Below are 12,392 nucleotides of genomic sequence, written 5' to 3'. Positions count from 1 at the left end.
GGTGGCAGGGGCTAGTATATATAGGCCGGAGGATCAATTCTGAGCCCTCAGATCAAACTGACTTGAATGGATGGCGTAGATGCAACCTAAGAGGAGGTAGAGTACCGACGTAGCAAGGCAGAGGCTAACAGGTGGCCCCACATGCTGGCTGGTCTATAGGTGGGACCGGCTGGTCCCACCTGATGGCCTCTTGCCCTCCACCACGGTGTGGTGTCCTCTAGAACCTTCTAGAGTCGTTTATGCCACAATTAAATGCGATTATATCTGACATCTAGGTCCACCTTGATGGTTTCCTGGATAAACCCTACAGAAAACATAGATTCACCAAAACTCATGGAATTTGATAGTTTAAATCCCTAAACCTTTGTTGGTGATTACTTTCATACCCTTATGCATGTTATATTGATGGTTTATAATATTTTTTATCTACCACCAATAGTGGGTCGCTCTGGTGGAGAAGGCAGACCACGCACTAGAGAAGGCCGTAGGGTGGAGTGGGGCGCGTTGGTGGATGGAGTAGGGCACAGAAGCAATGATGATGCAGAGGGCGGGTGGGGGCTAGAGCAGGAAGCTTGGATGGGAGGGGATCTATAGCGACCTAGATTTCACGCCGCCCAGCATGGGCACAAGTGGATGTCGTGACGGGAGGCGGAGGGGCAGACGACGTGGTGAACACAACAATGGGCGGACTAGGGGAGTTATCGGTCGCATAGATGGGGGAGTATGTAGGGGAGCAAGTGTCAATGAAATCTAGTCGGTAGTCTACTGAGGGGTATGCCTATGGTAGTAGATGAATCGATGGAGGTGTGTGAGTTATGAATGAGATGGTGACACAACGCGGAGACAACGATTTAGGTAGGTTCAGGCCGTCAGGTTGACATAATACCCTACGTCCTATGTCTTTGGTGGATTATATTATGAGATGAGGTGAAAACGAGGGGGTCCCTATCCGCCTTATATAGCTTGTGGGTGAGGTTATAGGTCAGTTGTATCTATCCTGATCGGTTACATGATATGTGTTTATAAGGAATACGATATCTAGCATATCCGATCAGATTCTCTTTCGCCATCAAGGATGCTTCACGTAGGCTTGCGACGCACGCCGACCCGTGCCATGCCCCGTGCGGCTTGGTTTCATGGACTGGGCCTCCCCTAGGAGCACGGCCCATGTATAACCCTATGGGTATACGGGGTTATACCCCCACAGCTAGTCCCCAAACACCTTGCATCCTATGAGCAACGCCGTCTTGAGCTTGTCCGAGCAGTTCATCGTGTAGCCGATCAATAGGAGCAAGCATCTGACCAGTTTAACTAGGAGCTAAGCAGTTGAGTTAAGTGTACGACTAGTTTGAACTGGCGTTCAAACAATGAAACTATGCATCCGACCAGTTTAACTAGGAGCCGAGCTCAGACTCACTCGCAGCTGAGGTTTGCCAGAAGGATGTATGGAGCTCAAGTAAAAAAATTTGAAGCCTTCACCTTAGGTGAAGTGTGTCCACTTAGGTTTCGGGCAGCGAAGTTGGACGCTTAGCGTCCCTGACTTAGTCAGCACGGAGGAACTTAGCCCCTCAAGAGCAAAAAGAGAGATGCTTAGCATCCATGCCTTAGGCAGAATTGACTCTTAGAGCAAAACAAGGAGCTTGAACGATTGCAGTCTACGACTTAGTCGCTTTAAAGAAAATAGGGTCCTAGAAATAAGCACATTCACCGCTAGCTGAAGTGTGCCCACTTAGTCCCCGAGTCTGACAGTAGATGAAGTATTCACATGGTGCCAGGGTCAATATTTGTAGACTTCATATGCCAAACCCCTCCCCAACTTAGCAGAAAACCAGTCCCCAACTTAGCTAAGAAAAATAGTACAGTCATCGCCAGATGATGTGTACACACATAGTCCCTGAGACTGCTAGAAGATTGAGAAGAAATCTTGTAGCAGTCTCAAAGAAAAAATCTTGCTTGAAATTCTCAAATATATCTACGAAACAGTGCTTTGCACTTAACTCTAGTTGGCAGCATGCGTATGACGCGGCTTCAATTGTAGATCCACTAGGCCCAGTTAGTGGCCCAGGAAAGCACATGGAGATTTTGGGAGTAAACGTGGCGCAGCGAGCGTGGTTTCCCAAAAACCCTCGAAGTTGAAGAGTTGGGGTCGAACCGTTATAAATCTGTCGTAGCTTCGAGACGCTCTCCCCATTTGTGGGGGTATAACCTCGTATACCCACAGGGTTGTACATGGCCGTGCTCCCAAGGGAGGCCCAGCCCACCAAACCAAGCCGTGCGGGGCACGGCACGGGTCGGTGTGCACCGCAAGCCTGCGTGAAGCATCCTTGATGACGAAGGAGAATCTGATCGGATATGCTAGATATCGTATTCCTTGTAAACACATATCATGTAACTGATCAGGATAGATACAACCGACCTGTAACCCTACCCCGAGCTATATAAGGCGGGTAGGGACCTCCTCGTTTTTGCCTCATCTCATAATATAATCCACCAAAGACACAGGACGTATGGTATTACGTCAAGCTGATGGCCTGAACCTGCCTAAATTGCAGTCTCTGAGTTCTGTGTCACCATCTAATTCGTATCTCACACACCTACATTGATTCATCTACTAACATGGGCATACCCCTCGGTAGACTGGAGACTAGATTTCGTCGACAACAGGATGGTTGTCTGTTGGGCCAGTACGCTGCACATGCCTAGGAAGACAGCGCCCGACCTACGGACGCCGTGTAGGAAGCATTTCTGTAAACCATAATATTGGATAATATACTCTCTTAACTTATAAAATTAGACATTATGATCTCTCAACCATTTTAGGTCCTGTTTGGATCACAGGACAGAAAACATATAGGGATAGGAAAAACATCAAAATTGATGTGCTATGTTTCTCCAATCCTATATGGTTAAAATACACGGAAAAGTAAATCAGCATCCCTTTGGCAGCACCACAGGAAAACATAGGATTTATGTACACGTATGAGAAGATCTTTGCTAGCTGTTGCATTCAAATTAGACAACTAGCCGTTACATGGAGTTAAAATACATGTAGCAGCATACAAATACAGCCTTCTCATTTGCATCCTAAAGAGACCAAGTAGCTCATCTCCACATTTGCCCAGTCACAAAACACCACATGAAAGCGGAGAAATTTTTTTTAATCCTTTTTTATTCAATATTTCAATAATAAACGCTCCTAAAAAAATTTGTGCATCTAATCCTTTTGTTCGTGCCAGTGCTGCTGGCACGACCAAATAACATTGTCGCGCTACATGCATTGGCGCGGCAACATCTGCCACGTTAGACGGTGTTTTCGACATCGAAAAACTCAAAACTATAAAGTTGATGATCTCATTGACAGCTCCAACTTTAGTGTAAAAAGTATTTTCATTCGACATCGTAAAGAAAAGATATTATTTGTCTAATACGACAAGCACCATTACGTGATTATTATGCTCTTAAAATTTTATATTATTGTTTTAAGCACCTTAACGTTCTCTGATGAAAAAACTAAAAACTAGAAAGCTGTAGATCTCATCGAGAGCTATAATTTTCATATAAATTTCATCTTCATGCGATGTTGTATCAAAGAGTTATGATTTTTCAAAGTTTCAGTCTTGTCACACCATCTCTGGTGGCGCAACAGAACAATACTATCACGCCAGCGGGAGTGGTGTGACAGCATTTTCCACATCGGAAACGCCGTATAATGTGGTAGATGTTGCCACGCCAATGCATGTGGCGCGACAACGTTATTTGGTCGTGTCAACGGCACTGGCACGACCAAAAGGGTTAGATGTGCAAAAATATTTTAGGAGCATTTATTATTGAAATATTGAATAAAAAGTATTAAAAATAAAAAAATCCCACCCTTCACATACTAGGCTCCTCTCCAAATCTGATAGGTCACAAAGCATGGCAACAGATTTGACTGTCACAGACACTTCATTTGGTAAGTCACAAGTCTCATAACTGAACTTCAATTTCTGTAAATATATAGGAAAGTACTTGGATGACAGAGGAACACATGGATGCATGGATCGTACGGCGTTGTGGTTGCGAGTGCTGGTGTTGTGGGGTAGAAACCGTGGAAAGTATCATTTTTCGTCGGGTGTCACTGAGTGTGGGTCTACGGTGGTTCGGGTGGACTTAAGAACACAAGACGAGACACAGCGATATATCCTGGTTCGGGCTATCAGGGGCCCTACATCGAGTGGTGGTGGTTCTTTGTATTCGAGAGCATCCAAATCGAGGGTTACAACGAGAGTGTAAGAGATTTGAAAAGGATCGCTCGGTGTGATCCTATGGCTTGTCAGCGGTGAGGTTGCTTCCCCGGCGATGGAGAAGACAGACGAGGGGGAGAAGCACTCGGTCACTCCTCTCTGGGTTGCTCTGCTTTCGATGCTGAGCTCGGTGAAGTTTGGCAAGTTCTATTCTGTTTGGTTTCGACCTCCACCCTTTGTAGTATCTGACCTCCCCTTATAAACCGAGGTAGGTCAGGTATAAGGCGGTTCGAGGGTTGAGTCTATGGTCTACTGCGCCGGAGTCCAGGAGGGTGCTGCTGCGGTGTAGATGGACCTCAGCGTTGTCGTAGAGTCAGAGGAGCCTTGGGCGCCATCCGGCTGTGCTATCCTGACGCTCTGATTGTAAGGGACCTCCGATGGGTGAGCCATTACAACTCCACTGCACAGAATTCAGCACCACCGGATGTTCCATTGACCGTTTGAACTGAGCACCGGACTAATCCGTGCGTGTCCAACAACTAGTATCTAACTATTCGTTGCTATGTACGGTGAAGTGACCTAAGTAACGCATAGTCCGGCGCGAATAATCCAGTGGCCAATATTCCTCTCTGCTAGCTCTCTAGATAACACCGGGTGATCCGTTGCCTAAGCACCGAATCGATCAATCCGGTGTTCACTGCTTCTCTTTGTACAACAAAATTTAGCATGGTGCTGTAGCGCATAATTCAATGCTCTCAAGGCCATAGCACTGGATTAATCCAGTGGTATAAAAACACCTCCATTCACTTCCGATTAAAAAACCTATATAAATGACTTGCTTCCAATTGTTTCTTGGACTTCCTCTGAGCTACCTTGTGCTAAGTTTCACAAGCGTGCACCACACTAACTCACTAGACTTACCTAGATCAAGCTACTAGTTCATACCCCCTTTATAGTATGGCATTGGAAAAATAAAGTTCTAAACTACTCTAAGTGTCTTCCAACTCCACATGACACTTAGAACTAATCCGTCTTTAACCTTGACGTATATTTTTGAAAACCGAAACGAACTCCATCAATAGAGACATGAAAAAACATCGATTGCACAATCATCAACCATCATTTTTTGAGATTATCAACCATCATTGTGACTAACTTAAATTGCCTCTGCAAAATATACGTTAGTCACAATGAGGTTTGGTAGAAAAAATGATTTGAAGACCAAGCTACTCTAGGAGGTCTAAGTCTTTATAAACCGAGTACTCTGGATTAATGTTAGATGCCCAATCCTTGAGTGGAATTGAACTTAATGAGATGGAGAAATGATTTGAAGACTAGACTTCATGATTATTTCTCCACTCTAAAGCTCATCAAATGTACATGGATTCATCCGATTGATCATCCAAGATCATGTCAATAAACGGCATGTTCGCTAGTTGGTTTCTGGGCTGATTTGGGCTGGCTGATGCTGGTTTGTTGTGAGAGAAAAACACTGTTGGCTGGCTGATTTGGGCTGGCTGAAACCAACAAGCGAACAGGCTGAAAGAATGGTACCTCCTAATTTGTAATTCAAAAATTTTATGAATTTTACCTTTTGGTCTCTTTGTAAAGAAATGACTAGGGGCATGATATAGATCTTGGATGAGCACAAGAGTTCTAATTCACCATATTTCATTAAGTAAGAACTATAGCCATTCAAATCAATAAAGTTTCACTTGTGATTGTTTAAGTCAGTGGAAATTTGTGTGGTGATATATCTCCCTTAGTGGTGGTATGTATTCTTTGGCATAATTTCAATTGTTGTAAATTTATTATGTCTTGACCAAGATATATGATGAACTCCTCTAGACTCTTAATTGGATCAAGTGTATTTCTCAAGTAATTCGAGTACTTGATGAACATATTGAGAGGGAGCATATCCTATATCTTGTGTTTCTTGAGACTAACATTTTCAACCTGTGAATTGTGTAACCTCTTGACTCTTAATAGTATATATATTTTGTTTGGTAGAAAAATTAGATGGCCGGAGCAGGGTTTTTTTTTTGATAGGCATGGCCGGAGCAGTAACCTCTGACATGATCGATCACTTGAGAGAGGAAAGGTGAAGTCGCTCAGTCTCATCGCGTCGGGACCCCGGTGGCTGCTCTGGATCAAATCCGATCTCGTGGCCACGGCCAGCACACACCTCCTGACGACTGACGTCCACCTCTTCCTCCCCTTAGCCGCTTCTCACAGAATGCCCAGTGCCACCGCCTGAACCCACCCCCAAGGCCCCAAGCCTCCGCCGTCGACCCGTCCTCCCCCATGGCCGCCGCCGCCTCCATCTCTCTATCCCTCCACCTTCGTTTCCGCCCGCCCCTCCCTCCTCCACGCAACCCCCCGCGCCACGCCCCCTTCTCCTTGCTCTCCCCTTCCCTTCCTGCCCCCTGCCGCCTCCGCGTCGCTCCCGACCGCCCCTCACCGTCCCCGTGGCGCCCCAACGTGCGGGCGCGCGCTGGAGGCACCATCGGGGCACCGCCTGCGCTTGCGCGCCCGGGCGGCGCCGTGGAGACGGACCGCCTCCCCTCCGACGTGCGCGACCGCGCCATGGAGGCGGTGGACCACTTCGGCGGTCGCGTCACCATAGGCGACGTCGCCTCTCGCGCTGGGCTGCAGCTCGCGCAGGCAGAGCGCGCGCTCCAAGCACTCGCCGCCGACACTGAAGGCTTCCTGGAGGTGCGCCGCTGTATCTGCCAGTTACTCCATCCTTTCCTCCTCCGCTGGTAACCTTCCGGCCTTCTCTGATAATCATCGCTGATTGTGTAGGTATCGGAGGACGGGGAGGTGCTATACGTCTTCCCAAAGGACTACAGGGCAAAGCTGGCTGGCAAATCGTTTAGGATGCGTGTCGAGCCTCTTGTTGACAAAGCCAAGGTATTTCCAGCAAGGAAGGTGTAATAATGCACTAGGTTACTATGAGCTCTTCTGATATTGATTTGTGCTGCTGCTCTTTTGTAGCAAGTGGGTGCTTATCTGGTACGTGTTTCATTTGGCACTGCGCTCATTGCCTCAATTGTGCTGGTGTACACTACAATCATTGCCATTCTCTCAAGCTCAAGGTATGTTTTAGTATAGCAGGAAAGAGTTTGTGTGCTAATTATTGTATGTTCACTGCCTAAAGGGCTGTTCTGGAACAATATCTTCATCTTTGTCATATGTTTCAGTTCCCTGAAACGGGCATTCTGTGAATTTTATCTTAGAGGTGCTCTCTCTGTAATTTGATTCGTGAAGTGTTATAAAAATGAAGCACACTTAGATTTCATGAGTTGCTTTTTTTGGAACTTTAGTTGTAGTTTTTGTCATTTAACTCAACACCCCTTTGATTGGTAGCACTTCTTCTACTAGCAGTGATGAAGATAGTCGTGGTAGGCGGCGGAGATCTTATGGTTCTACTGTCATCATTCCGACAGATATGTTTTGGTAAGTTTCATATACATTTTGTGAGGTGTTCTGAAAGTGCTGGATCATGCTATTATGTTATTTGACTTAAAAGAACAAAAAGGCAATTCCCCTTGCTCTTGGACTCGTAGACCTACTCAATCTGTCAACCACATGTCCACATCATTTATTACTGTACATTTCAAGTTGGATGTTGCCTGTACTTTGCATGCTTAGTGTTTTGGAATTTCGTGTTCAAATAAACCATCCTAGGGGAAAAGGGAAAAGAACCCAAAACAAAGTTCAATTCGAAATGTTGCTTGTCGGCAAACCAATAGAAGAAAGTACATGGGTTGAAGGTATATACGGTTTTTCCAGGAATGCATCCATTACGCCTGTCATGCAAATCATCTAATGATTTGGGCATGATAATATTCCTGATGAGAGGTTCATGAAATTTAACTACAATAACAATGATTCTAAGCCATCCGACTATTCAATTGTGAAAAGATTCTGTATTGTGTTGCTAGAAAGTTCTAGCTATATTGTTCTCACCACTTCATGTTAAGATGACTATAATGAAATGGGACATACACATATCATTTTGAAATTGCAACGTTGTATCCGAAGTTTTGAACAGAAAGTATCATGTGCGTTCTTATTATTCACACTGTTCATGTGCCTGCAGGTACTTGGATGCAGATTATTACAGAAGGCGTCGAGTAGAAAATGAAAATGGGATGAACTTTATTGAATCTGTAATCTAAAAGGGTTTGACTTGATTGTTCATTCTCACTATGTTTTGATGGAATGTGTAGGTAGTTTGAAACTGTGTGTAATGTTTATTAAATAAATGCCATAGGTATTTTCGTTTGTGTTTGGGGATGGTGACCCAAACGATGGGCTTGAAGAGAAGCGGTGGAAGATGGTATTTTCTTTTTCTTTTGAGAAAATTTAGCTTCATGATCATTTATTATATATTCATTTTTGCTATTACAGATTTCTAATTCCTATTTGAATTCACAGATTGGGCAGTACATTTCATCAAATGGTGGAGTTGTTACAGCTGAAGAACTGGCCCCGTTTCTTGATGTGCCACCTCCATCAGAAGAGTCCAAGGCATGGGAACTCTTTCCCTAAGTATTGTTGTTTTGTTAAGAGATTAAGTTCTCTACTCCCTGCACCTGGGAAAGCAATTTACTCTTCCTTTGAATAATAAACTGAGGGGAGGCTTATCGTATTCATATTTTCATATCATTTCTTGAACTGCAGGACGATGAATCATTTGTTCTTCCAGTTCTTTTACGATTCCAGGGACATCCAGAAATTGATGATCAGGTCCAACCTTCTTCTCTTCTAGCAGTTCAGACCTGTACCTGAGGACTACCATTGTCAAATATGCCCTACACTTTCAACCCACCCAGCTAACGCTGGCCAAGGGCCGGGGGAGGGGGGGGGGGGGGGGTGTTATTACTGTTTTTTTTCTCTCTATTAGGTACCATAAAAAAATTGGAATAAACAAACAACCCCAATCATGTCAGGTTCTCTACTATAAAATACTAGAAGATCTTAATTGACTTGCATGCCTAAGTATCTAATCCTTGAGATTTATTGCAAGTTTCCAACGAAGAAAAATGATAAAGGAACATGCAATGTGTGAGTAGATGTAAGAAAAAAGGTTCTGGGAAATGCCATGTCCTGGATGATGAAGGGTGCAGTGGTGGTTTCAGATGCCATGGAGGCATCAGCCAAAGCAAAAACACCCTTACATTACATGCACTAGTTCCTTCATTTGAGGTTGAGGAGGAAGAAGGGGAATACAAGCATATGGGGTGCAACCATCACACATCAGTAGTACACAGCGAGTTAAATGTTGCCCACCTTAGCTGACAGATAGCTCTGCCTGTGCCAGCTACATACTAAAGATGGCATTTTTCTGAGTAACTTAATGGTTTTGTTTTTCTTATAGGGCAATATCCTGTATCGATTCCCATCGCTGCAACGTACTGCTTCATCAAAAGGTGGTAGGAGCAGGGAATATGTGGGTACCAAATGGTCAGCAATGTTCAGTGGAATTGAAAAGTACTTAGAGGAGATACCGTGGAAATTCAGGTCAGTATATCATTGTCATCCTTAGTGAAGTTGAACTAACCCAGGCTGCAATTTTACCAAATAAAGAAGTGTGAAACTCCCATGATAATTTTTTTAGATTTCTAATACAATTAGTGTATGTGGATTTTAAATATTATATTGTAAATACGTTACATCAGGAGCGTAATGCATGAGGATCTAGAGATTAGGCGTTATGTTATATAGGTTGATTCATTCCGAGGTATTTTTTCATCCGCTCTAAATTTGCTATTTTAATCTATTCTATGCCCTTCCATACACCTACCTGTTGATTTTGCAGTAAAGCGAATGCATCAGAGAAGGCAATGGTTGCTGGTTTGGGAGGACTCAATCTCTTTGGTGTCATCATTCTTGGAAACTTGTTGAAGTAAGAATTATAATAATTCTGGCCCCACATATCATTGATATGTAATGCTAACAATATGTATTAAAATTTATCATGAAGGCAAATGACAGTGACACCTAGTGGACTAATCTCATTTGCGGCACAGTTATATCCTTTGCTTCAGGTATGGCTGGGCTTGATATGCCGGTTTAGTACATATCGTGGTCATTACTCTAGTCACTCCATTTATGCATATTTGGCCTGACAGAAATCACTAGCCCTTCTCTTTTTAAGGGAGTTTCCAAATGTTGTGAATGTTGCAAAATTGATGATTATTGAATTACCTATAAATTAATGATATGTACTGATACAATGTGATCATTTCTAGATATACGCTGGCTCCTTTTTTGCAATACCTTTATTTAGATGGTTTCTGCTACGCAAGACCAACAATGACATTAGAAAGAGGAATAAGGCCAGAGAACAGCGAGCTCAGGAACTCGTGTCACCAGATTCTTCTCTAAGAAGAAAGGTAATAACAATTGAAGTTCCACACAACTCTATGTAATTATTTTTCCATTACCCATGTGTGGATCTGTTTGGAGAAAATCAGGATGGATTTGTAGCATTCACAGAAACCTTATAGACTAGACTTATTGTGACCGGTAGCAACTTATTTATTCCTGACATTAGAAACTTCTAAAAAGAAACCTGTTGTGGGCTTAATGTCTATGACTGATCCAGCAGGTCTAACAGTGGCTGACGAGGGCTCCCTGTCATCCTGTGGTACGGCCACGCGTGAACAGTACCACTGGATTAAGCGTAGTTTAGGGTCATCTCTCTGCCTTTTGCTGAGTCTCTTAAACTGCTTTCAGCCTTTGCGCTAACTCTCTTAAACAGCTTTCAATCCTTTTCTCCTTCCCCTAGCTGCCGCCACTCTCTGCCATGCCTATTCTCTCCCTGTGCCTCCATCTCCATGGCAGCCACCACCTCCCTGCATAATAACTCAGATCCATAGTGAAGCCACTGTAGAGGGGCTTAAAGCATAAGATCAAATTGTGTGTCAATAATCTGTTATGCAGCCTGGACCTTCCGTTCTCAACAGCTACAACAAAACTGGCTATTTGAATGGAAATATATGCTTATCATGACATTTTTAGATTGTGCGGTGTGCATTCTTTATTGCATTCTTTAATATTACTCAATTTATTTTGGTGCCATCTCATCAACTTCATGCCATACACATTTTAGATACTACATCCAATCTATCTAGGTTTGTCCGAAAGATCTTTTCACCTTTGACTAGCGATATCCAAAATTTTATATAGATTGACAATACAAGATTGGGATTACTAGATTCATTGTGAATATTTTCCTAATATATAATTATTTCCACTTCAGATAATGTATTTTTATTAATATTACTAGTTGTCGATGTCTGAATGGGCTTATATTTCCAATTAGAGGAAGTAATTGATACTTGGCTTCATGATCTTCACTAAGTTGGTCTTTTTTGAACTTTTGAAGTAGCATAAATTTGGCTTGTGTTTTCCTATATTTTCAGCTGCTTAGTGCACGTGATATGGCTGAACGGAAAGTAATTACGCCGGAGGAGATCGTCTATACTACTGAAAAGGATCTATTGGAGCAGGATTATGAAGTCAAGGAGTGGGAGAGGAGATTTAAGGAGCTTGAATCAGAGTGATGGACATGACCGATATATACTTGACATTCGTAGTAGCTCTACATGGTCCTCACATCAGACTTGGTGGTAATTTTTATCTGCATCCAGTGGATTGGAAGATAGATCTGACTGAACCACTCAACCAAGTGAAATTGGATGGTAGTGGACCTCACTAACAGTCATATCACCACCAGCCCACCACTGACCACTTTGCTATGAAAGTTTTGTGGAAGCTGTTGGTTTAATTGAAATCGACCATTGTTTGCAAGCTGATGTACATATATGTGGCATTGATCTGCATATTTGTATAGTTCAATTCACGGGACTGGAGATCAAATTCAGAATTCGACACGAAAAACAGGGAATACGGATATGATGTTACTCAGTTTGAATGGAGTCCCATCAGAACATGTAAAAAGATCAGTCTGTAAACAAGGGACTCAGACTTGGCTTTCGTAGGAACTCTGTCCTGTCTAGGAATAGACATACTGTTATAACTTTCAGCCAGGTGAATCAATTCATGATGGGAACGTAACAGTTTCTTGCATTAACCTGAAAATGTGTAAGTTTCAAAAAAAAAAAAATGTGTATCTCCTGTCTGCGTTTGTGAATT

General features: G+C 43.3%; 1 protein-coding gene across 2 annotated transcripts; it reads left to right on the top strand.

The window, feature by feature from the left end:
- The first annotated feature begins 6,380 nt into the window (after window positions 1–6,380).
- On the top strand, window positions 6,381–12,374 carry LOC136467104 (uncharacterized protein At5g03900, chloroplastic-like). 2 transcript variants are annotated; one of them, XM_066465653.1, is made up of 13 exons: window positions 6,381–6,938; window positions 7,029–7,136; window positions 7,221–7,321; window positions 7,608–7,682; window positions 8,329–8,398; window positions 8,503–8,568; window positions 8,667–8,759; window positions 8,913–8,978; window positions 9,610–9,752; window positions 10,051–10,137; window positions 10,216–10,279; window positions 10,484–10,627; window positions 11,660–12,374. In XM_066465653.1, exons 1-13 carry the CDS (start codon window positions 6,528–6,530, stop codon window positions 11,798–11,800), a joined length of 1,569 nt encoding a protein of 522 aa, XP_066321750.1. In that variant the 5' UTR covers window positions 6,381–6,527; the 3' UTR covers window positions 11,801–12,374. The 2 variants fall into 2 exon arrangements, with proteins under 2 accessions (XP_066321750.1, XP_066321751.1); XM_066465654.1 differs by having other exon boundaries at window positions 6,383–6,938; window positions 7,611–7,682.
- The last annotated feature ends 18 nt before the right edge of the window (window positions 12,375–12,392 follow it).

This window comes from Miscanthus floridulus, chromosome 7, assembly GCF_019320115.1.
Source record: "Miscanthus floridulus cultivar M001 chromosome 7, ASM1932011v1, whole genome shotgun sequence".
Classification (NCBI taxonomy): domain Eukaryota; kingdom Viridiplantae; phylum Streptophyta; class Magnoliopsida; order Poales; family Poaceae; genus Miscanthus; species Miscanthus floridulus.
The sequence above is the reverse complement of the archived record's forward strand: the minus strand, read 5'-3'. Positions and strand labels throughout refer to the sequence as shown.